The sequence below is a fragment of the Chiroxiphia lanceolata genome, chromosome 5 (genome assembly GCF_009829145.1).
Source record: "Chiroxiphia lanceolata isolate bChiLan1 chromosome 5, bChiLan1.pri, whole genome shotgun sequence".
In the NCBI taxonomy this organism is placed as follows: Eukaryota; Metazoa; Chordata; class Aves; order Passeriformes; family Pipridae; genus Chiroxiphia; species Chiroxiphia lanceolata.
In genome coordinates, this window is record NC_045641.1 from 45,787,528 (window position 1) to 45,815,378 (window position 27,851).

General features: G+C 40.3%; 1 protein-coding gene across 5 annotated transcripts in view; it reads right to left on the reverse strand.

Moving 5' to 3' along the window:
* TMCC3 (transmembrane and coiled-coil domain family 3) overlaps positions 1-27,851 on the reverse strand; it is a 149,207-nt gene that overhangs the window by 34,202 nt on the left and 87,154 nt on the right. Inside the window, exon 1 of one of the 5 annotated variants that reach the window (XM_032687242.1) lies at positions 19,470-19,558. The exons of 3 other annotated variants lie outside the window; for them this stretch is intronic. In XM_032687242.1, the coding sequence (XP_032543133.1) occupies positions 19,470-19,472 (3 nt within the window). In that variant the 5' untranslated portion in view covers positions 19,473-19,558. Of the gene's footprint in view, positions 1-10,695; positions 10,812-19,469; positions 19,559-27,851 lie in introns of those variants that run through there. One more of the 5 variants, XM_032687240.1, reaches the window with a different exon arrangement.

Here is a 27,851-nt window from a genome sequence, read left to right on the forward strand (position 1 = left end):
CAAAGTGAACTCCCTAAATAAAGGAAAAATGTACTGGAAAAAAAAAAACTTACTTCAAACCAAAGGAAGTACTGTATATACATAAAGAAACAAGTTCAATCATATTCTAATTCCATGCTCTAAAAGTTCATACACAAATTTCCCCTTAGGCTTTTAAAAAAATCAACTTCCAAATTTGTGAACCTTGCCATGCCTACCTTGCTGAAAGAATGCATTCATTTTTTTATCAGCAACAACCTATAACAAGACATACAAATAGTTGACACTGTGGCTGTGTAATCCCAGCTCCTATAACTAAAAGGATGTCTCTTTCTGACTTCTTACTGATGTGCTTAAAGTTGATAATGCCTGTTTTCATTAATAACATTATTACAAATAGCATGTGCAGAAGGCCTAATCTTGCATGGCTGAAATCACCCAGTATTGGTGCTTATTTATCCAAGGGCAGGAAATAGCTGATGGAAAAGCCCTGGCAGTGGTTTTATCTGCTTGCAGCTTCAAGTCTACACAAGGTGAGACAGAGAAGTAAATAACGCCTAATTCCAATGGAATGCACCACTAACAAGTGCAAAGGACTCCCAAAGTTCACATTAGCAGAAGCACATGCTGCTACAGAAATAACAAGGGCCCCTACAGATTTACAGAAGTAATCTCTGGCTTTCTTGCAGTAACAATAGATAAATTAAGACTCCTCCCCTTCTTTCCAAGTCACATATTGGTATTTTTTTACCTTACTTCTATTATACAAAAACCCAACTTTTTAATAATTTAATTCTGGCTTAACTACACAGAGGAAATAATGCATTTCTGTAGAGTACTCACAGCAGGAGCACTCTATAATAATCATAATCGAGTCAAAACAGAGAGGAAGAGGGGAAAGGAAAGGTAACATGTTGTACTGCCAAATTTCTGAGCAACCAGAGACCAATGATTTCTATGCATAATGGCAAAGCTGGCAAAAGACAGAGTGGGTTTTTTTTGGTTTGTTGTTGGTTTTTTAAGTTTTCCTAAAACAGTACAATTATGCGTAAGTGAAATGAAGAATCAGACATTAAGAATGCACTGTGTAAGAGGGAGCGCCAGAAAAGCCTTTTGCTTTTCCGCCTAATAAAGAACTTTAAGTCCCACTCAAGAGTAAAGTTAATTTGGCACAGATGCCTACATATTCAGTATGTACATCTAGTTCTATAATGCAAGAAAAATGGTGAAACTTGCATTTTTTATGCAGTATTTGCAATACCCATTACCACACAGCTACATAGGCTGGATTTAGTCTCAGTCAGCTTCAGATAGGCACCTTTATGTGATGTAGTTTAAGCTTTTACTGAATCAACATAGACAGATCACTGCAAGAGCTTTCCCACTCTCAGCCACAAAGGGTACAATTCACAACTACCTTAAGAGCAAATACCCGGTAACAATCTGGGGGGAAGAAGCACCTATGACAGACAGTCTTAAAATCTGCCTCATGTGGAAAGCAGGAACTCACACCCACAGTGTATTTCTGGAAGTCCAAAAAAAAAAAAGAGTAAGGTTGTTTTTTCTTGAAGTAGCCACCTGGATGGCTAATGATTCTGAAATATGTATCCTTCATAGTATTTATCCCCTGTCCTGTGCACACTTGGAGAAGCCACACTCTGTTCAGAGAGGTGAAATGACTCCCATCATTACACAAGGGCTGAGAGCTGTCACAGTAGCCTGAATCCATGTCATCAGAGCCTTAGGCTAATGTTGTCACCACTGCTCTAGACTTCATTTCAAAGCATAGATTCTCTTCAAGGAAATCACTGAACTTCAGCCTTCTCTGACATTAACTGCCACACCACGTAATGGCACAGAACAAAGATTATTCTAGTTGACTCTTTCAAGTCCAAACAAGAACAACTGAAACAAGGTCTTGGCTATTTGTTTCAAAACACCACAAGTGGGTATATCCTCATTGCAAGAGAAATTCTTCAAAATTAAAGAGCAGCTTGCATATAAGCTACAGTGTAATGTACATAGCCACTAGAAAATAACAAATCCCACCTAAGTATGCATGAAAAGTGGGAATAGAGGTCAAAATATCTTGTGAAAGAACAATTTGTAAGCTATTGCACTTAAAGCCCAGCCTTCCAAACCTAAAAAATATCATAGCTTCTGGCATCAACAAATCCCAAACAGAAGCTTGACACCAAGCCTGACACATTTTATGAATGTCACTCAAGATTCCACTCAATCACTTTCCGCTGGAGCTTTGGTAGGTCATAGGTCATGTCTTACTCATCTCCTGGACTCACCTGCTATTCGAGACTTTCCAGTTACTTGGTAAAAAGAGAAATGGAGTTCCTTGAGGGCAAAAAAAAAAAAAAAGGCTCATCGAAAAGAAGGGTGCGTGTTTTTTCTACATTAAATTTATACTGCAAGACACAATGGTGTCCCTCAGGTAGAAATGTATAGGAAGCCAGTTTCATAAGTATCAGAAATAGAAGATTTGTTCAATAGCATCTTTCTGTGCACTAGAGAGAGGATACCATAGGAGTTCAGATTGGAAAGACACAAAGGAATCACCTAACAATGGTACATCTCCTTTTAGGAGTAGCAATAAGCATCTAGCTCTTACATCAATGCAGTTTATGAGAACAAAACACGTAAGGGCCAACAAGGACAGTCTCAGAATTTCTTCATATACCTATTGGCAACTAGAGGAGAAAATCTCACTGATTGTCAAACTTCTCATTGTCTTCACTCAACTTTTCTTAAACCTTCCTCAGGTCTTGTTTATAAATGCTTTTGTTTTCTCTCATCTCCAGTATTCCCATGCCTCTGGTACAAAAGTCTACTAAATCCAGCCCACTTGCACATGACAGAAGGAGCATAACTCTTGTACAGACCACAGGCCCTCATCAGGACCAGCAACATGTGCTTGTGATGATGTTGTGTATCAGAAGGGCCTGAGTCACCCATTGCATGAATTAACAAGGGTTCCACTGTAGAGACCTTCACAAAAAGCTGGTCAGGACAACAACATAAGAGTATGACAAATTCACTGTAAACTTTCTGGACCCGTTTTAGCACAACAGGAGCCTGGCAGCTTGAACCAGTCTGCTGATTTAGTATCTGGCTTTAAAAGAGACTCCTAAGAATACCCCTTTAACTCTTATTTTAGCAGAAGGCTGTAATCCATCTTTTGTTCATGCAGGTGAAACTGTAATTTGCTCCAAAAAAGGACTGGATACAGATGACAAGATGTAACTAGATTCTTCCTTAAGGTATGGCAGGAGAGGGGAATGAACAAAGACAACCTCTTTCTCTGGACGTGGCAGGGAAGGGAGAAGAAAGAAATTAGAAACCTGATGAGGTGAAGAGATACTTTGCTGTTCTGCCAAAAATATCAGGGACAACCATGACCCAGGATTGCGCTACTCCTACCAAAACCTCTAGTAAAACTAGGGATTCCTAACACAGTAAGAGCCACACAATCCCATATTACGCACATGTATCAGTAACTAGAGTAATACCAAATACTGAAATATTTTATTTTCAAGTCATCTATATGGAGTAAAGAAGGGGAACAAGAAAATTGCACCTGCCTTTGGAGGGGGAGTAACTCCATTCTGGGCACTGACTCCATTCTAGGCTGAGCACACAAAGTCCCAGGTCTGTTCCTCTCTTCATCATGTCTCCCTACTACCCTCTTCATTCCTTGCTATTGCCCTGAACGTGCCCAAAAGCCGCTGAGAGCTGCCCAGTCACATCCGCACACTTCCCCTGCCCTTCAGCCCTGGTACAGGGGGTGAGGCAGCTTAGTAGTGGGTGGGGTGCAGAATCTGTAAGCACAGTATGACCACAATGAGGGTGAAGGAGCCCCATGTTAGGGTGCTCCTAATGGACTTGGCACAAGATAGCTCTGAGCAGCTTTGGAAATGCTGGCAGGGTGAAGGTGGTAACATGCAATGGTGCAGATTGGAGAAGCAGCTGTGAATGAGTGAATAGTCAAGTCATCTTTGGCCTTTCTTGAGTAAGAAGGGTCCTCACACCTGACCTAGGCAATTCTTACTAACAAGATCTGTTAATTTAGTTTTTCTAATACTAAATGTCTCTGAGACTAGTACTGGGTTTGATTCTACTCAGTTCCAAAGCTTCCACCCGCAATTGTCCACAGCCTTCAACCAAAGCTTCTTGTCTACCATAATCCCAAACACAGACAGTGGCTACTAAAGTCCCAGAAACGGCCAGCTCCCGTTTGCTATAAATTAATTTCTAGGAATGGAGGGTGAAGCAATGAATCTTGAGAAGTCCTCAGCACACTTACAGTACAGTGTGCTTCTAAGCTGTACTGCCCTGAATTAGAAAAATGGTAAGTCAGTTGTAATTGGTCTGCCAGTTTGATCTTTGCACATCACTCACCTGTACAGACATTCTGGTATAAAGCAGCATATTTTCTGCATATTTATATCATTTTGCATTTGAACAATGAGCACTAGCTGAATTGTAATTTCTGTATTACATGTACTGGAATAACTTGAAATAAAAGGAGTGAATGCTGTAAAACCAGAGAAACTTGCTACATCAACTTACCCTAACATGGTTTCTCTTCCTGTAACAGTAATTCTTGTAGTGTAGCACTTTAAACCCACTTAGAAATTCCCTTAGAGTTAAAAACATTAATCCACAGACTCCAAAGCACTGAATCCTCACATTACCTGTAAGCTGTGTCACTTGCTTTTTTGGTGGTAGTAGGTAATATCAGGGTTTTCTTTAAGATTGGAAGACTTCCACTAGCTCTGCTTAATGCTTTTTCTGACCTTATAAGCCAACACTTCTTGTGTGTATGAACTGACTCCAGAGCATTGCAGTCTTCAGTATCTTTAAAACACCAACTTCCATCATAATGCTTCATCTTCAACTGAAAAGGTTTCCTTTAAAAACAGCATGAGCAAGGCAATTAAAAAAAAGAAATCTTATTTAATGCTTGAGAAGCCAAGGATGTAATAGCCATACTCCTATTAACAAAACCCCCCCAACAATCACATGACATAGATAATTAGAGTGTTTAATTGTAGCAGTCCTTAGATACGCACACACTGGCTGCTCTTTTCATCACAACCTTTGCCAGGAAGCTAAACAAGTTTCCATACATTTTTTGCCAAACCCAGTAAAAGAGCATGTATTTACAAAGCAAAAAACAAAGATAAAATCCCACCTACGCCCTCCTGGTTTAAGCTAGATGAGACTGTAATATGAACTGGAAATAGCATCTACCATCCTGTAAAGAACACTTAATACACAGAGAATTTTCCATAAGGTTGTTCTAATTCACGTCAGATTGGTTCCATAGGCCACTGATGTTAATCAAAAGTTTCCAATTAATTCAGCACTACTTGGATCACATTTTTATTTTAATTCAATAGCACAGTGTCAGTTCTTCGCATCCCCACATAACTTCTTCATCCAGAGCTACTGAGAAAAATTTACAAAGGAAGGCAACTGTTAGTAAACTGTACACAAATAGGAAAAGCCAAGGCAAAGATGCCTACTATAGTAAAGGTTAACTGAGAATTATCTAGAATTAATGCCAAATATCTTGTATCAGAGGTCCATTCAAATGCACATAGTCTCAGTGTCCAATACAGAGATAACTAAGAAAATATTAATAGCAGTAGTTTCCACAACTTCTGCCCTCTGGAATTTTATTCAGTTGTAATGCCTAAACAGAACAATAATGAAGTGGGCCAGGTCTCAATATTAAGCTTTTCTGTCATTTTTTTGGAAAACAAAAAGCCTCATTTCAGCTTTCTACAGTAACAGAATCCCAGTTCACAATTTGTAGGTATTCTTTATAGCTCATCCGGTAGAAACATCCCTCCACTCTCATCCTTGTCCCTAAATTAAAGCTTAGATTATGTACGGTGATATAAAAATACGCCTTAGAGGGGTTTTCACTTGCTGAGTGTCTGGAAAAGGTTGGGTGACACAAGGCATTCCATCACATACTAGGTCCCATCTCTGAAGGCTTTAGATCAGCAGGTGGATTTTTGGCTTTGCATGTTAATCCTCCCTGTTTCAGACTAAGGGAAGGGCAAAAAACTTTCAATAGTAAATAGTGTAATGCTCTTTAAAAAGTTCCTCCACCTGGATAGATAAATAAAAAGGGAGAATTAGGTTCCACCCTTCCCAGAGTGATATAGTGATTCATCTCCCTCACAAGTCTTTCTCAAAACCATACTCACTGGGGGGGATGAAGACAAAAGCAAAACAACTAAAATGGGACAATTTGCAGTGGCAATCTTTTTAGCCTGGACAATACTAGATGTCAAATCCACCAAACCCACAAGGGCTTACCCTCTAAGCAGACTTTGCGCCAGGTGGTGCCGAGTGAAAGCCTGACTTATGGAGATGACAATAAGCAAGCCAGGAATCTGGAGCTCTTGGCATCCCCCTGACATCACCACTGGCAACCTGACCGAAGGACGATTACATGTCCTTCAAAAAGGAAGCAAATCAGAAGGTTGGCGATTTTCCCCCAGTGACTTTTTTTTAATATACCTAACATTTAAAAGGGGATAACAGATGCCCCAGTCCTGCAGGCAATACCATCCACTTCAATGAGAACAGATCACAGTACAGCAAAGGAACAGACACGTACAGTCTTCAGAGATGTGCATTTTCCTTCTGGAGACCAAAAACTATGTATAAAACTTCCAAACTTAAAATCAGCTTAAACCTTAAAAAGAAGATGCATCCCCCCTTCTACTTATTGTTTAAAACTTCCTTCCTGGGTAAGGGAAAAGATGGATTGGGTGAAAACACAACCTTTATGGCTTAAAACTCTACTGAAGAGGCTCACCTTGCAGGATCAGGAGAGCACAGCAATGCTATCCTAAGCTGCACAGCAACAACTTCCCCCGTTGTTTCATTTGACACAAACAAATTGCACCTAACAGTGACTTTTAGCTTTTAGGTGTATTTAATCCCAAAGCTTGAAGTACACCAAAAAAAATACCAACTTTGGAAACTTCCTACAATTCCTTTCTGTCATTAGGGGAGAAAAAAAAGTAAGAAGTTACAGTTTTTTAATAGTTCTAAAATGACAAAACAATCAAAACCATAGTTATTGTTTTAAATTAACAAACCAGGTTTTCTTCACTTCGAACAAACTAATCAGGCTTTTTGGGTTCACATTATAATTATGGTTTCTCTCTTATGCCCAAAACCCTGCATCATGCAGCCTACTCTTTGACAGGTTTCACACAGTTCTAAATACTGTGGCTTTAAAACCAAAGCTTGGAGGTCTTTACAATCTGTCTCATCAAATTATTTTCATTGTATGTCAAAACCTGAGGGAACTGTGGGGATAAGTTTTCATAAGGTCTTTGAGCACAATACATTGGGAGGTTTGGTTGCAAGTCACAAGAGCCCAGAACAAGCATGTATGTCTTCTACAGTGATCTTTGTTTTGCATTTTAAAAAGCACCAGGAGATTAAATCTCCCTTTCTGCTAAAACTGTGGGTGGGGTGGCTTTTTGCTTAGGGTAGAGTGGTGGTTTTTGTGTTTTGGTTGTTTGCTTTGGTGGGGTATTCTGTTTGGGGGTTTTTGTTTGTTCCTTTTTAATCCTTTTAGGTTCCCTTATGTAATTTCCTCTAAACCTACTAAAGATTTTAAGAAATAAAGGGAATTCAAAGACAGATGATGAAAGTGATTAGAGGCTTAGAAAGGCACACATATGAGGAGAGATTATTAAAAAGTCTGCTGCCCTTACTGACAAGATGAATTGGAGGGATCTAAGAGAGACATGGAAAATGAGAAGAGACATTCCACAGAATGTTTTTTCATCAGAAGAAAGCAAGTGGATTTCTGTATTTTTTTTAATGTAAGCCTTTTGTATGTGTGATCATGTAAGAATTAAATCATCCACAAAACACTAATACTATTGCTAGTCTCACTAAGGCTTAAAGAACAAGAAGATTGAAATTAAGACTCTCTATTTGCTAATAAATAAATCACATCTGTTTCAGGTAATGTGGGGTTTTTTTGTTTTAAATAAAGGAAGGATTCTTATAAATTTAAATATGTCTTCCATTAATAAATAGAAAGTTCTGAATAGGCTCCAGTGTGCAAGAAATTACTTAATCGTGACCTTCCTACACCTCTCTCTAATGCATCTGGCACTTGTTAAAGTAGGCTTCTGCATAGACTTCTGATGGGATGTGGTAAAGGATCCCATGTGGTTTAGTTGTACTACAAAACAATTTTTCTCCTACATAGCTATACATATAAATTTATAATCCTGACCAAATGTGGAAGACTTTTGTTCAGTAATGGGCAAGAGATCAAGAGTGAAGAGCAATGTCCTGATCAGCAGGAAAAAAAAAAAAAAGAATTGTTTACACAGGTTTCTGAGGTCTAAATAGGATAATCTGGCGAGCATTCAGAGATGAGAGCTTTAACAGAGCCTTGAAAGGCAGTCCTGACTTGAAAGACAAGGGCTGGAGAAGTTCTTTAAAACCTGCCCACCCAAAAACTAGACTCAATAGCCTACGTCATACAGACTATGAGATCCAGCAACTACTTTGACACTTCTCTTTTCCCCAAACCCTACTTACTTTATGTCCTATCCTGCTGACAAAGCCAGCTCCAAGGCATCCTTCACATAACAAGTCTCCCTAGTCAGTTCAGGTTCTCTGTGCATCCCTGCTGCCACCAGCTCCGTATTGCTGTCTTCGTGCACTGTGTTGTTTTTCTCCATTATTGTTGGGAAATGGCAGCTATAACTCCAGCTGCTCTGATGATTTTTATTCTGTCTCTAAACAAAAATAGCTTTTGCTTTCTTGCCTTTTTTCCTACATAATAGCACTAGGTCTTGCTGCTCCAGGGCCTGACCATTTCCATCCCCCTGGTTAAAGCAGTAAGAGAAACATTGAAGTCATCCAGTCAGGATGATTTCCTATTTCCACAGGAAAATTTCCTATTTGTCTGGACTAAGGACAAACAGATTTAATGCAAGGCTCTGACAATCATCTGGAACATATAACCTGCTGCTACTACTTTAGCAATTGTATTACAAGTTCTGTGATATCTGACACAACTTGTAAAGTCCAAACTCTGGAGCATCACAATTACATACAACTCTAAACTTGTACAGAGTTATATTTCCAGTTCTCATGATCACAGGAAGGGAAGGAGAGGCTAATCCTGGTTAAAAGAAATCATAATCAGACAGAAGACCAATGCTTTTACAAAATTGTCTTAAACATCAGCGTTTAAAAAAAATTCAATACACAAGTACAATAATCAACATGGCATTATCCATGATGCTTTATGCTTTTAAGCAGATCAACTAGACTACAGAATAGAGTTTAACTCTTAATATGCCAAATATTACGAAGATATGCAACTTTTCTCCATGGCCACAGTTTGCTAGGTAGCACACTATTCTTACAGCAAGATCAATGGAGGAAAAACTAATCAGTTCAACTTTCAAAGACAAAAACAAAGGAAATGCATAACATTTTTAACTCCATTATGACTCACATGTGCATCCAGTTTGGACTGCGAAGAGCATTGTAGGCTCCAGTAGTAACGCTACAGAGTATAGGGCTACCTATTTTTAAAACATTTCATTATTCTAAAACAATCTGAAGTATGCCATATCCTTTCCAGTACTGTCAATTAATGGGCTGGAGGGATGGAAAATACTGCTAATGTGCAGTACAGGAAAATAACCTCCCCCAAAAACTTTTTCCCCTCTCACCTCCCAAAAAAGATCTTCCTTCACAAATAGCTGATCCTTACATTTCAAACCAGAAAGCTCATTTATTGCCAGATGCCAGATCTCAGCATAGATAAGAGAATGTCTTCCAATACCTCAAGTCTGCTACAGTACTCTCCTTTTTTTGTATCTTCCTGCAGTGGTTGGAAAAAAGAGGCAGTTCTTGTACACCTGTCTGAGCTAAGCATTTAGGTAAGGATTTTAAATCTGTGCATTAACTAGAAAGTCAAGTGCTTTCATCAACAAGGCATTTACCACAAATGCCACTAAATACATGAAAGGATCACAAGCTTTGCCCATACACGTTTATGTTTATATATACATATATCGTATGAACAAAACATCAAAATAATAAGACAAAGAAAGATGAACTTGCCAGTAGACTATAAGAAAAACTATCCCATAAAGTCATACATCATGCATATACAGTATACTCTTACTTTGTCCCTAGCACACAAGTGCACCTTTTCTGTCAGTTTCCATCCCTGCCACAGCCCTCTTTTAAATAACTTTTAAATCGTAATCATTCTCTGCTGCCAGATACAATCACCTGCTCCACAGTTTACTAAACAAACCTTGAGAAACAAACCCCAAACTCCAGTATTCACCACTGTGATCCAGACAGAGAGTCACCGCATTAAATCATCAGCGCTGTTGACTTTGGTGAGTAAGTTCTCTATTACTCGTGTCCAACTAGTTTCGACTGTGGATATATCTTAAACATTGGTTTCTATTATGTCAACAGCTGGTTTAATTTAATTTTCCTATACCAAAGAGTACTCAGAGTAGGAATACGAAAGAAAAAAGACTTCCCTATGGATCGCTAACCTAGCAAAACGTGGACAACCTCATTGGCGGCTGCCTCTCAGAGCTCGGCACCCACCGGGCAGCCCCGCCACTCTCGCCTCCCCGGCCGCCTGCCCTCACTCACTCACAGCCTCACCCTCGTCTTGCGGCGCCGGTGCCGCTCCGGGTCCGAGTAGGTCCTGTCCACGGCCAGCGCCGTGTCGCTGCCCGGCATGGTGCCCGTGCCCCTCGGCGGCGCCGCCGACAGCCCGACACCCGCGGTGTCCCGCCGAGGGCCGCCCAGCCTCCAGCCCCGCGCCCGCGGCACTGAGGGGGCTCTCGGCCGCCGCCGCGGTGCGGGAGCGCCAGGCACGCCCCTCCCGCACGGCCCCTCCCGCACCGCTCCCCAGCGGCACGCCCCGATTAACCCCTCGGCGCTCCCGCCGCAAGCGCTGAGCTGGGCCGGTCTTGAGGGGGCCGCGGCGGCGGTGTCCCTCTCCTTCGATAAAGGGAGGACGCCTGAAGGGAGGAGAGGGTGGGAGCGAGCTTTAGCCAGAGGGACTGAGCTATAAATCGCTTTGTTTGTTTAAATTTCAAGTCGTATCTGAGGGGACAGCAGAAGCTGTGGCACGATGATCTCCCAGAGGTATGGCTGGATGGAGGGGTGACAGTCCCGTTCCTCCTGCTGACAGCAGGTTCAGCTCCAGCTCTTAGAGGGAGTTACCATCAAGCAACCATCTCAACCTCTGTTAAAACAAATCTAGACCCTGTGGCTACAGGGAAACCTCACAAAGCAGAGCAAATCCTAAAGGTTCAGAAGTCCAAAGGAGAAAGAAAGGAGAAGCCAGGAGTACTGGGTTGTCATTTTGGGGCAGACTCACTTGGAAGGTGGTAGCATAAAGCACCCTGGGCACTGCTGCTCGAAAGCCCTTGATACCTAGAGGTTTTCGCAATAAACATGTTGTAAAAATCCTACCAAACCAACTAAATAATCAGGGTTTGTATTTTCCAAAGTGGTCAGTGGAGCACAGCAACCAATTCAGCCCCCTTTTCTGCACATTACACAAGTGAGATAAATCCTTCAATGTCCTAGCACACGTGAGCTTCAAACCATATTTGTGAACACTCAAGGAAAACTTGTTTTCCAGGGCATGCATATGCCAAGGTACTTAAATTCCTAAGAGCTGAGGGGTGTTTCTGTCTGATTTTCACATTTATCTTCAGACTGCTGATGCTGAGGAATGCATTAAGTGACACTTAACACATTTCAACTTACTGAAAAGTGTAAGTAAAGTATTGTTTTATAATCACTCATTAAGTTGTACATGACATGTACTCTTTTCTTTTCTGGAATAAACAGAATACTTGAGTTGCCACCTTTAACTGCTACACAAAGTAAATCTGGAGTTCCTTCAGACCAACTCCTTTGCAATAGCAGCAGGACTTCACCTTTCAGGTACAGTTGTTATGATGCCCATGCATGAATCACACTGCTTTTCTTCTCTAGCTGGAGACAGCAACAGTCCCAAGGCATGAGCATGTATAAACATACATAAATCAACACAGCTAACTATTCTAGGAGCTTGCAGCTTTAAAAAATATTCCCTGCCACCATTTGCATTTTTATTAGAATGACATGTTCTGAGGTAACAGTACTGTCAGAGGTTAATTATCTGACACGAGGGCCTCCTTGGTGTTTTCAAGTAATGAGGTCTTCATAAATGAAAGACCTGAAATTCTAAAATAAAAATAAATACTAGACCTCACCTTCTTGGCAGGTGTTTCTTCTTCAACTCTAACACCAGTTTTAACATAGTTGTCCCAAAGTAAGTAGTGAGTGGGTTTACTAAAGGAAGCACTGTTTTCCTAATGCAGTATTCAAAGTAACCAAACTAACACAGAATACTGCACACAGGTGGTGACTTGCCACCCTTCCTATACTTCTTATGGAGCTGAACGAGTTAGCAAAAGTTATAAGGCTGCTGGGGGAAAAATAGAAATGGAAACTCTTTCTTCAGTCCTTCAGCTCAGACATGAACATTAATTCATGTGCCAGAGGGTGGGGAACTCCGAAGGTAAAGGTGAGTAAAAAATTAAATAGGCAAATTTTGTGGGGTTTGGGGTTTTCACTGAAGTAACAATTGTACATTTCCAAAGGGGATTGTGTAGTTTCCAGCACCTAGGATGAAACATACTTATTTCCTCAGAAACTTTCAGGGCTTTTTTTTTAAGCCTTGCCAGGTGTAGTTGATCAAAGCATAGAGAGGGTAAGCAGCTGGAAAAGGGATACATAAAAGGCTTCAACTGCTTGGCATTTTAGTAATATAAGGCTTATTATAAATCATACTTTATTCAAAAGTTTAAGAATTTTATTTAAATAATATCGACTTATTTAAATAATACCAGAAGACTAGCCATGGTGAAACTTCTCTTCAGGATAAAAAGAGGCAGGGATGTGCAAAATATTTACAGGTAGCATTAACACAGTATATTCACAAAGAAAGCGCTCTGTCCTAATGTAGCTTCTAAGAAGAGAGGATAATACAGTTAGTCTCGTAAGACCCCAGTGCTGCATTAGTCACACCTTCCAACCAAACCTGTGCATCCATTTGCTTGGGCACTGCTCTCAGCAGTGCATACCAGCAACAACAGCTCCCGTGTCCTGCACCAGCAGCGAAAGCCCTGGCACTGGGTGGTTCCTGGAGGAGCTCTGACCACAAGACAGCAGGCTGGTGAACCAGGAACAAGTGCTGCACACAGCAGCAAGTTGTGGTGGAGCAGAAATAGCTGCTTGGGTAGAGCCACCTGTCCCACAGGTCAAGAGAGCCCTTCCACACAAGCTGAATTAGGAGCCATTGTCATTTTGACAGTCTCTGCAAGTGCCTTATCTCAATAAATGGTTCTTTTCATATGCTGGTGTTAAATGATCTGCATCTTCAGAATGTAAGTTTATGTCAAACTGTGGTGCAATGCAATTCACTGGCCAAAGGCCCCCTTTATCTTTCCTTCTCACACATGTGCCACTAGAGCCTTCATGGCCTGAAGCAGGAGCAGAAAAATTCTTATTCTATGGCACAATTGCAGAATACATTTCACTTGGCTTGACTGAGCAAAGACCAGTCACCCTCTTCTTGCACACACAGTTGATTTACTCAGCTCTCTTTCTCCACCCCAAAACAGTCATGATGCCCAGAACATGGCAGAACACTGCACAGCACAGTCCTATTGACAGCTTCACAGGGTACTTTTCTCACTGTTATTTTCCAAAGCTCACAGAGTTTAAATAAATGTTCTTCCCACACACTGCACCTGCTCTCAACAGAACCTTTATCCCACTAAAGCAAATCCTTCCAGATATTGTCAGGAACATGAGGCTGGAGTCACACACACTGACACAGATAGAAGTGGTAGCCCATATATTAATTCTCTCATCCTTTGTTCTTCTCACAAAGTATTTTAAAAATTAATTTCTAAGGTTTAAATTAATGATAAAAGTGTTAAATCATTCCGGCCATCCATTCTGCCAATTTTAAAGTTCAAATACCTCAAAATCCCTCACTGAGTGCCCAGCTGTAAGTGCTCATCCTTTTCCAGTCCTTTCCCTCACTTCAGCATGCTGCCATGACCCACAACGCTTAACTCTTTGTATTTACATTATTTTGCCTGTCTTTTCTAAGTGACCTTTTAAAAAGGAATGCCAATTAGGAACAGAAGATGTGGTTAAATTTAAGATCACTGTACAAGGGCATACACCACTGTACTTGGCTTTCAGAGGGACAGATCTCAATATTACATTTGCCTGTATTGCCCTGCTCTGGGAAAATCAAATCTCTGGAGGTGCAGCAGAGGCCTGACAGTTGGAGCCTGAGCTTTCTGATTCCTGTCTCACTCTTCCCTGCAGGAGCTGCATCTTTGCCATCCATTTCTTGCTCCATGACCATGTGTCATGCTTGCACAGAAGACACTGCACTCCCACCTGCAAGCCATAAATTATCCATACTGACTTATGCATAGGCCATGGAGGGAGAAGAAGCACCAGTAGCACCAGTGAGATTGCCGGCAAAACCCAACTCCCCACACAATGTAATCCCATAGCTGATGTTGTAACACATACACTGGAAGTACCCGCCCCCCCCAAAAAAAAACCGGGGAAACCTTTATAGAGATGGAAGACATAGAAACTCTTTCATTAGGAGGCTGGCTCAAGGTTTGGCCCTGCTCCCTTTCCAGTTTTATCATGATATGGATCTTGGCAATTTACTTTACTTCTTTGGATTTCTATTACCCTATCTGTAAAAGGAGAAGCACAGAGCATCTTTCTCCTGTGGGGAACCTTGAGCTCTTCTGGAATTAAAAGTGCTATTATTAAATATCGTGCTCTGATGTTTGTTGGAAGAAATTAAACATATGATGTCAAGAGTATATTGGCAAAGGTACAATCAGGAAGAAGGTGAAGGTCCCTTTTCCACAATGGTAGCATCTGTACTCTAACAGGAAACTGGGACTTCTTTTGAGAGACTTTTAACTTGCCTCCAATCTTTTTTCCAAAAACCTGTAGCAACCAGCCTCCAGGGAAAGGGTCTATGTGAAAAGAGACTGCTAATGTAATTTCTAAGTCTGACAGCAACTGGGATAATGCTGAGTGACATCGGTCTTGCAGTCATCCCTGAGTGTGCTGTCATGGTTTTCAGTTCATCTGCCAAAGCGTGAGCCTTTCACACCCACAGGAAAGGAGATACTCTGCTTGTCTGTACACAGCACAGACTACCAAGCAATCACACTGTGACTTACAGATTGCATTGCCAAGCTGTGATGTGCATTCAGAAGATGTTGATAACATTCAGATATAAAGCTAAAAGTTTAAGGTCAACCCCTTTCTTCCCCTGTCCACTCTTGATTAAGAAATATTTCATGTGCTTTCAGAATAGAATAGCTCAGGATACTCTGTGAGAATGCATTTTCTACACAGTAAAACTGAAAAATGAAGACTTGTCATTGTGTATTAGTGAATGCATTGATAGGGGGTAAAGTATAGAGAAACAAGCGAAAATTTCCAGGTAAGAGTAACAGAAGTTGTCCTTCTTCCTCCCTTCCCCTGTCTACTATTGTGTCTGTTGCTGTGTGATGAGAGGCTATTTCAAGCTCTTTTCTCATTCTCATACAGATTAGTAAAATTCTGCTACAGAATATCCTTACTGCTGCAGCTGAGTGACAGTGATAGTTGTAAACAGTACCTACAGGATGGTGGCAGTGTTTTGCATTTCAAATGCTGTGAATAAGAGCCACCTTTGTAGCAGACTTGATGCCAGCTGTTCTGTGTACTGGGGAATTTGCCTGAGCCCAGCTATTTACATTAAAGATAGGCCATGTTGCAGGGGTAGTAAATAATTCTCCCTCTAGCAAGTGAATGGTTGCTGCTCATCAGCTTACAAATTTTCTTTTGCCTCATGGTATGAGATTTGGGGCCTTCTGAGAAGGAGTGTATGCAGTCTGTCTGCCCGAATCAGCCACTTTGATATTGTCACCATGCATGCAGAACCAACAGCTGCAGCCTGTTTGGCACATGAAGGTGTACCCCATTCCAAAACACAAATATGAACTTGTATCCCAACCATTTGAACTGCAGCCAGAAGAACAACCAGCCTGGATCTCCTACTACTGCATATTCTGGTGGTTACCTCAGTGCAACATTTTATCCCACATTAAAACAAGCACAGTAGATATAGCTCATGAGAACAAGAGTTGCTCTTGGTATGTGCCATCCTAACCAACCCTCAGAGGAGTGCACACAGTCCCCTTGAGGTGGCATGTAGCTGGGTAGCTGACACCTGAGCTCCTAAAGGCTCTGTAAGTCAATACAGAGCTTTCACCTGCTGCTCTATGGCCATAGCTGCACAGATACCCTGGCTCAGTTTTTGGCTCACGGTTGCACATAGAGATTGTAGATTTTGCTGGATAAGAACCTGTCATTTTTTTTTATTTGTGAAGTACATTACATGTGGTGGCTCCATATAAGTTATGTCAAAGTAAATGTGTGACATCAATTATTTCCATATGAAGAGACATGTCAAATGCAGGATTAGGACTTGTTAGCCCGTCAACCAGAAAACACATATGGGTTATGAAAGGACAGAAAAATTGATGATTATACAAGTAAGCCTATACCTCTTCCTGGTGAGCGTTGTTACAACACAGCCCTTTGGGTTTACTACAGTGACTCTATCTACAGAGATGCAGTTACAGGGACATGAAGCTCAAATTCCCTCACCGCTTCTAAAGCTGATCACCTACAACTCACCTAACTGTGGTTCTGTTAAATCTAATTCAATGCCATAACGAAAGCTTTCCTCTAAAACCAGGTGAACCAGCTTCAAATAGGGGAGTGTTTTAAAGTCAGTTATCTGATGGTTAACTGGAATTAATAAAACCCATTGTATAAACATGCTTAAGAGCCTATTTAAGATGAATGTAATAAAAACAAAATGCTCCTTCCAGTTTACTTCTAAATCCGCCACACCTAATTAGATGACATTCAATTCAGTTTTGGGTGACAGAGACTTGAAAGATTAACATCAACTAAGCAGAAAAGCCCAAATGCCCTATGTTTAATTGGCATAAATTTTCCAAGGTGCCTGATTTTATCAACAAATATTTTAAAGGCAACAATTATAAACAAAAACCACAGCACAGCATAGATATTCGTATTATTCTAAGTACACGTGTATCAACCATTATTTTATAAGTATTTAGCAACACACTCCCTTTCCTATCAGAAGTTATTACCATATAATTTTACAGGACAGTTTTCAATGAATAAAGTATTTGCGGTATTTACTTATTTTTTTATTTTTTATCACTAACAGGTATTACATTCGTTTTACTTTCATATTATAATGCTTTTTATGGCAAAAATACAGGCCCATCGATTAAAGTTTTGCCAATTGCTTCATATGCAAGTCCTTTACATGTCGGCCTATCCACAGCAATTTCACTCACTACTACTGTTCCAAAGACAGGAGCAGAGCTTCATAACCTCCTGCATGCTAATATTAATTCTTGACACTATTGACTGCAGCACCTATATGCATATCTTCCCACACTGGAGTATTTGATTATGATATTGGAATCATGATTTAGACTGGAATTTAGATTCAGTGAATTGAGACATGAACCAGTTGACCATGGAGGTAAGCCACAAGATATAACATGATCACTATTTTTAACTATCCTCGTCTTGTTAGATGCTTCAGAACAGTCTATAGGAGACATCAAGCAGGAAAAAAAAAGTGAATTTTAAAAACACTCATAATCATTCTTTGGTGCTTTTAAAATCATGATTTCATAAGGTATTATTAGTTACAAAAATTGGGGAGATATTTTTGACAGATTGAAGTCTTCTGCTTCATTCTTCTACAACCAGTGAATTATATGAGATATCATACAGTATGATTTTCTTATCCCTGGGACCTGAGTTTAGAGGAATATATAAGCAGCAGCTTATTTTGCAATATTTTTGGAAATGGTATCAACACAGTAGAGTCCTAGCATTTCAGGGAGTTTCTCCTGAACTTACATTAATGGAAAATGTTAGAGCATGAGATCACTAGACAAACGAAACAGTGAATACACAACATTTGTCAATAAAAATTCGTGTTCTGCTATATAGCAATAGAATTTTCTGGAACAAAATTAATACCTCTTTCCCCAGAATAATTGCAACCAATCTTTTCTTACTAAAATTATATCCACATAGGGTAGGATTTATTTTCTTTAACTTCTTTGCCAATACAGCTATGTTGATGAAGCATTTATACATAAAGCAATCCCAAGGCAACAGAAACAAAGAGAACCTCAGTGTCCAGAGATGCCCGACAGGATGGCAAAAGACACCTGCAGCAGACAGACTGCCCTGGGTCTGGGAAGAAACTGAAAGCCTCTGCCCTTTCATGCCACTGAGGTACTCATCACCAGCTAGCCTCAAGTGCAGTGAAAGATGAAGCTGCCTCTCTTCCCTCTTCATGCCTAAACCTCCCCCAGTTTAGCAGCAAGATTTGGGTTGCTTTGATATGGAGGTCACCTCTGCTCAGCTACGAGCAGCTCCCCCTTCTTTTTGTAACCACCTCAGGCCAACAGAGTTAGAGATGTCATATTTTCAAGCCCAGAATAAAGACATGATGTTATCAACAAGAATCTCACAGACAACTGCTTACAAATCAAAAGAGAGGAAAAAAAAATGGTAATATTATAGGCTTACCAGTGAAACTGTTCTTTTACAACCCTTAAATTTGTGTTTATATGTGTATCTCAGACACATACACAGCCTTATAAACAATTTATTTAAAGTATAAGGGGAGAAATTTAATGTTCCAGTTATTCCATTCTATAAAGATTAATTCTTACATGTAAGTTTTGAAACACTGGTAATTAGGAGGTCTAAGTAGAAAGCACTGGAGCAGTATACAAACTAATAGCGCCATAAAAAACCATAATAGCAACATAGTATATCTCCTAACTAATTAAGACTTCTAGGGCCCAGGCACACAAAGGTATGACATAGTAACAAAGCTGAGAAGTCATACTACATAAATCAGACAAAGCCTTCAGGAAGAAGTGGTATTACAAAGACTCCGGATCCAAAGGGTCCTTCCTTTCAATTCACTGACGCTCACACAATTTCAATGATTTTCAGCATTTCAAACACACAGGTCTGACACAATTACAAAATAACAGAAAAATTCTTCATTTGCACTCACCAAAATCTTGCATTTCTTTCAATGAAAGGTTGTCTTTTTCTACACAACGTATTTTTTCACATTTTCTGTCTTTTAAGACATCATATCATAAACCTTTCACAGTTTGAAAACTTCACAGGAAAATGTTATTAAAAATTATTTTTTATTTCTGCCACAAGTTTTCACAAAAATAACCTACCATTTTCCAGCAGTTCTGGTTTGTGACGCCGAAACCCTAGGCATGGTTTGAGGATTTGCTTGAGCTGAAAGGCACAGTTCTGCCTTGGCTGGTGAGCAAAGTTCTGCTGGTTACATACCTGTAGCTCTGCTGTAGCTGCAGAGCGAGTACCAGCACGCAGCTGCAAAAGGCCACTCTCTATAATGCCTGTTTCGTAAATGAAGGACGATCCCAGCTACAGGTGGGGCCTCCCCAGTACAGCCACCAGCTGACATCAGCGTCCTTGATTTATGGGCATGGGAAGGTATCCGAAACCCCAGGGCCATAAAAAGAAGTGGCTGGTTTCTGGTACCGCCCTGGAAGCAAACCCGTGCAAACTACCCACAGGCAGTGACAGAGGCAGAGGAGTGTTCGGACTATGGACTCAAGCTGTGATGAAAACCACTGACTGCCTGGATGACACAGCTTCAGAGTTAGCATGTAGAACTGATGCCTGGCAGCCTGTTATGCTATATGTGTATGTATTATCAGAGCAGAGAGATGCACCTTTGACACCCGTGTTTGGTCTAATGTTTTATCCTTGAGATGGCTTTTAATTTAGGCACAACAATGGTGAGCTGCTCTGAGAGCTGATCCAGGTGAGAGCTATTTCTGACAAAACAAAAGAATTATTACACTGCAAAAATACACACGCCTGAGGTTTAATTAGCTCCCATCATCTGCTACTTGCACATCTACTCAAGCTGTGGTGTTGACTCAGGAAAGTGGGCAAGGAATCACGCCTGAGGGCAGAAGGTAGAACCTAGCAGAAGTCAGAAGTAGGACTAAAGTTGATTATGCAATCACATTCTTAGTTGCTAAAGGTTTAATTGCATCATAACACGTAGAGTATGTTTGTATTCAAAGACTCTTAAGGTCAATACTGTGTATTTTTACAAGTTATCCTTGCAAAAGACATGGAGTGAGGATGCAGTCAAATGTTAGGATATCTATTACTTATGGAAATTGTTAAAGCATAGGCACTCCAAAATGAACTATTAAACCTTAAAATGAACTCTTTTCCTTGTTTTCTAACAGAACTTCAATAACAGCATGAATTAGTTAGGCTTTAGAAAAATAACAAACAGCTTCATCCAAGCAAAACCTAGCAGGAAGCTTTAGAGTGAATCTCCTAGTGAAGCTGAGATCAGCAATTATATCTGAATATCATACTAACAGCTGCTGAAATCATGATGAAGGAAAGATGAAAACTATCAGGTCTTGTAGAAAGACCAAGAATGCAAATATGGCATTAGAACATCTGTGGAGATAAGCATTGTAAACAACTATCTGATTTGCTAGAAAAGAGAAAAAAAACTTTTTATATAACTAAAGTAAGTGACTCAGCAGAAATATGCTCGTCTTCTCCAAGAATGAGTCATCTCCAGAGGATGCTTCACTAAATCTGTATAAACTTTCCCCTTGCTACCAATAATGAAATTTTCTTCAGTTATCTGGACTTCATATGGTCAGTCCCCAAAACTATAAAGTATTTATTTTCTAAGGCATCCAATAGTAAGAAATGAGGGCACATCTATACACAACTCAGCTTTACTGATGGAGAAAAGAAGTAGATAAGCCCAACTAAATCAGCAGAGAATTGCTGCATTCCTTGGTAGTGAAAGGAGAGGGGTAGTAGAATAAACATTTAAAAGTTAAACAAATAAGCATTTAAATAGCTTAAAGTGAATTGTCTTCCTAAGATGAGAATAAAAACAAACAAATATTCAGTAACTCTCAGCATGACATCCTCAGCCACCTATCAAAATCATGCTGCAGTTTCAAACCAGAAGAAATTAATTGACCCAAAATCAGCAGGTTTTTCCCCCAGAAGGTGTTTTGCTTTTTTTAGGGATAACTTTTTATTTCCTCTTCGCATGTACAGAGCTAAACTCCCTACAGCCTGCTTGCACTGTGACAAACCTCTTTTGAGTTGATTCCCCCAGAACTTCTTGAGATAACCCTCTTGTTTTCCTTTTGAAACTTCTAGACCTACACACAAACAAATGTGTGTTGGCAAACACACGCATGTGAGCATTTCCCACTCCCCTAGTTTTCCAATATTCCTCAGCAGTTGTGAATGACACTTCAACAAACAAACCTTTCATGCCTATTTTCAACATCCTTATACTGTCCTATAATGTCAGACAGAAGAATAACACTAGACTTTGAGGTTAAAAATATACTGCTCAAGCTACCTTTTTTTGTTCATTAGATATTCTACAGACTATGCATATGTGTAAACACACATTTTTAATTTATGCCTCCCCAGTGCTTACAGAATTTTATAGGCAGAGTGAGTAGTTTACATGTGGCACTCCACCGTGTGCAGGAGGAACACCCACATCACGGAGCCGTGACTTCAGTCTGCCAAAAGCCTGAGTAGTTGTCAGCTCAGCATTGTGTTGGATGGACAGCAAACAGTAAAAGAGAGCACTGGGAAGAAAGTTTCATTGAGAAAGGATGTACCAATCTTGGCACATTTTTACCCCAAAAACTAAAAAAGTAAGTGGCCTTGTTCTGCTTGTTACAGGTTGATTGGAGGAGTTTCTGAACCGATTTTTAGTAATCAACTCTTGCAAAAGACTTTTAAAATGTCATGAAATTGTGACAAACCTTTTGATTTTTGGGAACACTACCAGTTTTCAAAAGCTAAGGACCCTTCCAAATCACTTCTGTTATAGCTGATTGATTTTAGTTCAATAAATTGCAGACGGACATTAAAGTAGGGAAAAAACAGTCCAGTAATTGGAATGAGCAAGTGCTTCTCATGTTCTGCAGAACCCTTCAAATAAGATACAGCATCAATGTCTGTAGTTTACTACAGACCTCCTAGAGATGTGCATTAAAATCTTAGTTTTAGCCACTAGTAAATTTGAAATTCTTTACACCACAAATTCTGTGGCACCTGGATACTTTTGAATGTTAGATATGGAGCTCTCAGTCACATTTACTTGAGGGCATCAAGCTAGAATTTATATACATAAATTATATATATATATACATAAATACACAAATACATATATAGATACATAAATATATATATATATAAAATTATGAATATGTAATAGCATCAGTTCTGTATGAATCAGAGGTATGAGAAGCTGCATGAAGACTTGCAGCTTTAATACTTAGCAAATGCACTATTTTCATATTACTAGGTGGGCTACAAGCTAGCAGGAGCGCTTCCACCAGAACAGTGTCTCAGGAGGAGGGAAGAAATACATAATTTGTTCTAGCTGTCTTTTCCTAATTCCATTTACTAGGATGTAATTGCATAAGTGCAGAAAAGCTACCCAAGAGTCATATCCATGATGACAGTTTGGTCCCTGTAAGAAATCTACATTTCTGTATGTATGTTATATATCTCTGATTCAAATCTAACAAGAGTAATTAAACTGATTTTGATCATCAAGGATTTAATCAGCATATAGTGCTGCTGCTCTGACCAATGGGGATTCCTACACGATACATCACAATTTAGTTAACCTCACAGATCATGTTGTCAGGACTGGTCAGCAACAGTCTCTGAAGCAGCTATGGCAGAATTTACCATGTAGCTGAGATACCTGATGCAATGGATACTCAGGACTAATTTTTTGGACTTGAATTTTACATAGTTTTGCAAAGATACCAATGTATTTATGTAAGTACTTAAATCACAGAACAGGTAAGGTTGGAAGGGACCACTGGAGGTCATCTGGTTCATTCTCCCTGCTCAAGCAGGGTCCCCTAGAGCATGTTATTCATGACTGAATAATGAAGCAACTTCTGAATGTCTCCAGAGAAGGAGACTCCACAGCCTCTATGGGCAGCCTGTTCCAGTGCTCAGTCACACATAGTGAAGAAGTTCTTTCCCATGTTCAGATGAAACTTCCTGCGCACCAGTTTCTGCCTGTTGCCTCTTGTCCGACTGTTTGGCACCACCAAGAAGACTCTGGCTTCATCCTCTTGACACTCTCAGATATCCATACTTTGAAGAATATGCTGACCTTTTCAGATCATGTGGCACTATTTTTGAGATTTTAGAAATGCACACATACAGGTCATTGACTGAATTTATGGCCAATGGCTCTTCAGTAAGGTTATTCCAAAGGCACACTGATATTTTACTAAATTATCCATCACTCAGGGCTATAGAACATGCATCCTTCGTTAAAACTTAACTTTTCCAGCATAATCTACTTGGTCTTTTCACTTCATTTTAATCTGTCTTTCCTTAAGAGAGATCTGGAGAGTATCAAGGTGAGGCACTAAAAAAACAACAGAAAAAACCCCAACAGAGTGAACTTTCAGACATGGTCCCAGTACTAATACTGATAAACAGGGAGTTTGAAAGGCCTCCCTCCTGCTGCAAACCTTTTATTAACATTCAGCCTTGATCTTTCTGCATCCTTGGATTTTGTGGTTTACTTGCAAGAGTTGATACATACAGGGATCTTTCAAATATCAGTGTGAAGGAGATTTTTTGTTATATATATATTCTTTATATCAGTTGTGCTTCAGTATAACATAAACAAATATAGTCAAGTGATACCATTATGCAAATCAGAGATGATACTGTTCCCAGAGCAGAAACCCTTGAGCTCTGTGCAGGGCTCCATACCACCATCACAGGTATTGTCATCTGCTTTTGCACTGTCAGCACAGAATGAATTTCACTCCTCAGACAATTTCCAACTTATCTCATTTCTGTCAGCTTCTCTAAAAGATGGAAGACAGTGGATGGATGACTTAGACAGCTGAATTTGAAATAAATTGCAAGGAAGATAGATGTTGTTAACTGAGTCTCTTCTGCTGAAGGCTGATGCCTCAGCTGTGTACTGATGGAAATTCTTGTCAGCACAGATGATTTGTTTGGACCATGCTATGTCATTTAAATAATATAATAATAACAGAAATGGAGTTATTTTGTGGCAGCAGCCAGTTTTCAAGGGAAGTTAAAAGCATGTGGGCATTGAGAAAGTTATAACTGATACTAAACATGGCAACAAAACTCAACAATCTGCTGTGTAGGTTATACTGCAAGACACAGAGAAGCTTGCCCGAAACAATCCACCCCAGCTGTTGGCAGGCTGTAATGCAGTAGGTGCTGTGTTTTAGATTTGCTATGAGGTAAAAAGACTCAATGTGAACAATCTGTTTATATTTGTCAAAATTTATCTCTCAGTGTATATCAATCAGCTTAAAAAATTAAAAACTAGTGTGCAGTGTACATGCTTTAGCTGCAGCACTGGTAAAATACCCAGTGCTTTCTTGTCCCAAGTAGAGGACAGCAAGTACTTTCTTTGAGTCCAACATTGTTTCATTTGCTCTGGAGTTACACATCCTTCCTCCAGCAAGAGCAGAGGAGGAGGCTGGGGTGGCAGATGTCACCTACCGTATCCTCAAGGAGCTGACCTGCAGGTGCACGTCCTGCTTTGTCCACTCATGGAGTGGGTGAAAACTGTGCTAAGAGATATTGTTGCCTCCACTGTTAAAATCTGCCTTTGGACTTATTTCCTAATGCATGTTACCCTGAATAAATGCCAAGCAAGGAGTGCTTTACACCAGTTCATCTCAGGGGGAAAAGAGGTGCATCCACCTTACTGTGGCTATCTTTTTCAAACATTTTCACATTACACAGCTTGTACAGGACCCCAGGGACTGTCATAGAAAGCTACTGGGGCACATACAATTTTATAGCCCTTCTCCAGGTGCACTTTGACAAAATGGACACCGGGATGGGGACAGAGGAACCAGCTCAGTGGTTGAGGCTTCTTTGGAGGCCTTTACACAAGAAGCAGAGACAAAGCCTATGTAAGAACCTAAGAGACAAAATAGGGGAGCGTGTGGTACTTGGCATCTGCACTTGGCACCCTGTTGTGCAGGGTGGAACAAGAATGGAAAAAGGTATCTAAAACACATTGGCAAAACTTTCCTGCTTCTTGGGGAGCCTCCCAAAACAGCTGCTACCTTTGTCTTCATCTACGCTTCCCAACAATTAAAATAAAATGCACAGCAACAGGAAAGGAAATCTTCAGTAAACCTTTCAATCCCCAGCAGCAGGAGTATGCACAAACACTGTATCATGCCTTAAAATTTTTACGAAACTTGAAATGTCTGGGTAGCCTTCAGCAGGTCATTTACCTCACAAAAATCTCAAATCCTTTTAAAGGTGAAGACATTAATGAGACTGTGAACCAGAAAACCATTCTATTGATTTTTGTTTCCCTTATCTGCCATTGCTGCAAACATGTTTGTCATTCAGAAGACTTACTTTTAACCCATGTCTCACACCATTATCTGGACATATGGGGAGGAGAAAGTGATAGGACAAGGAATAGCACAGGAGAGGCAGCACCACTATGGGAAGAGCAAGAGAGGAGACAGGGAAAACTCAAGCAGTGGCTGTGTACTTGTATTTCTCAGAGCGAAACGCACACTGCTTTTTTAGTACCTCATCATCCTTGTTTTGAGTTCCCCAGGGAAGACATTAACTGCTGAGAGGAGCCAGTGAGACATGGCAGCACCACCTGGCACATACAGCATGGAGCGTACAGCAACACCAAGCATGACTTTCCACTGACTTGCAAAGTCCCCAGCCTCTGTGGGGGTGGCAGCGGGATGCACAAGTCCCACACCAGCCAACAGAGGGTTATAGGGTCCATTAGCTGTCTACCACCATACTGGGAGGAAGTGTCAGATAAGGAGATGGTAACTAAATGGTCGTGTCAGAGACCAGTTAGCTCTGCCACTCTAAGAGGCCCAGGGGACTGCCATCCCTTCCAACAGTTGTAATATAATCCCCTGATCCTTCCCTTTGATAACCTGGAGCATGGCAAAAGACGGATGCTCATTACAGAGAAAGCTGGAGGCAATACCTCCTGGTGTGCTTCTCCTCAGCCCTGTGCCCATCACAGCCCAGGACGGACCATCTCTCTGAGAGTTGCTGCAAGACAGGACAACAACGAGTCAGAATGTGGCAGCATAGCAAACACAGAAGTCTGTTAACTTGCTGGAAGATGTTTTGATATCCCCTATGAACCCTGTAGCTTATGCGTAAGATCAGCCCATGTTGTAAAACTGAGAAGGTACAATGTATTTTTAGAACATTACTGCTGGTCTGTAAACCATTTATCTATATTTCCTAGCACAATTCTCATGGGTTTGGGTGACAACCAGGTTCCTCAGCAGCTGAATAACCAGTGTAATCAAGTCAAGATTTTAAATTTGCTCATGATCTTTTTAAATCATCATATTAAAAAACCCACAAAGACATAGCACAGATCTGAAGCATGCACATACACACAAAAAAGTCAGCCTCAGCTTCTACATAATCCAGTAATTTCTTGCCCAGCATTTATACAAGGACAGCAAAGGCAGTATTTCTAAGACTCTCCCTTTTTTATGATCATTATACGACAAGGTAATTAAGGTCAGCTGAAGTCACAGCTCTGTAACTGAGTTCCCAGCCCTGACAACAGAAACTGGTGTGTGATCTTTGGTTCACAGAAAGGTTTTTTACCTCATTTCCACCCACCACTACCATTATAAAATTCCTCTTATGTGTGTTGGCTGCTCGTTTTTCTTAACCTTTGGAGGCTGTAACACGGTTCCTTCACAAGGCTGAATTCTTAAGTCCAATGAAAAAGAAGGTCTTTTTACAAGGTAACTCAAATAATTTAGGATCAAAAACAAAACAGAAGACCTACACACACCTACACACAGTTGCAAGATTAGTTTTAGCTAGATTTTTCCTGATATGACTGCTGAATTCCACTACCATAAAAGCTTTCTTAAAGGCCTGGACTACTTGAAGCTGCAGGGCAAGAAGAATTGGAAAAAGAGGGATAAAATATGTAAAGGAAAACAACATGTTAACCATATAGGACAACATGTCTAGTCAGGTATAGTGAATCACAGAGAGAGAAACCACAGCTGTGATTGAAATGGACTTTCCTTTACAAGCACCTGGGTAACAATACCAACAGATGTGGAATTTTGGGGGTTGGTTATCAGGATGAGTAATGCCAATAAATCACTGCAGCAAAGTAGGTCACAGAGTCCCCACCTCACCTGATGCTCCCAGAGTCACAACAGGCTTACTCTCTTTCACTTTGATTTCACATGTTAGTTTGGCACTTGCAACCATTTCATTATTTCAAATAATTCTCTCACATTTTACATGGAGTTATTTTTTCAACTGTTCATTTTAGTCAGTGGATTCAGGTGCCCAACAAATGGTCCCTGGATTTATATTGATAAGCAGAGGAGCCTTAACTAAAATGCCAGTTAAAATGGTAGCACAATTACAGGGACAATTTTCTCTGAGCAATGGGCATTTACAGCCAAAAGTAATGATTACATTCCTGCAAAACCATT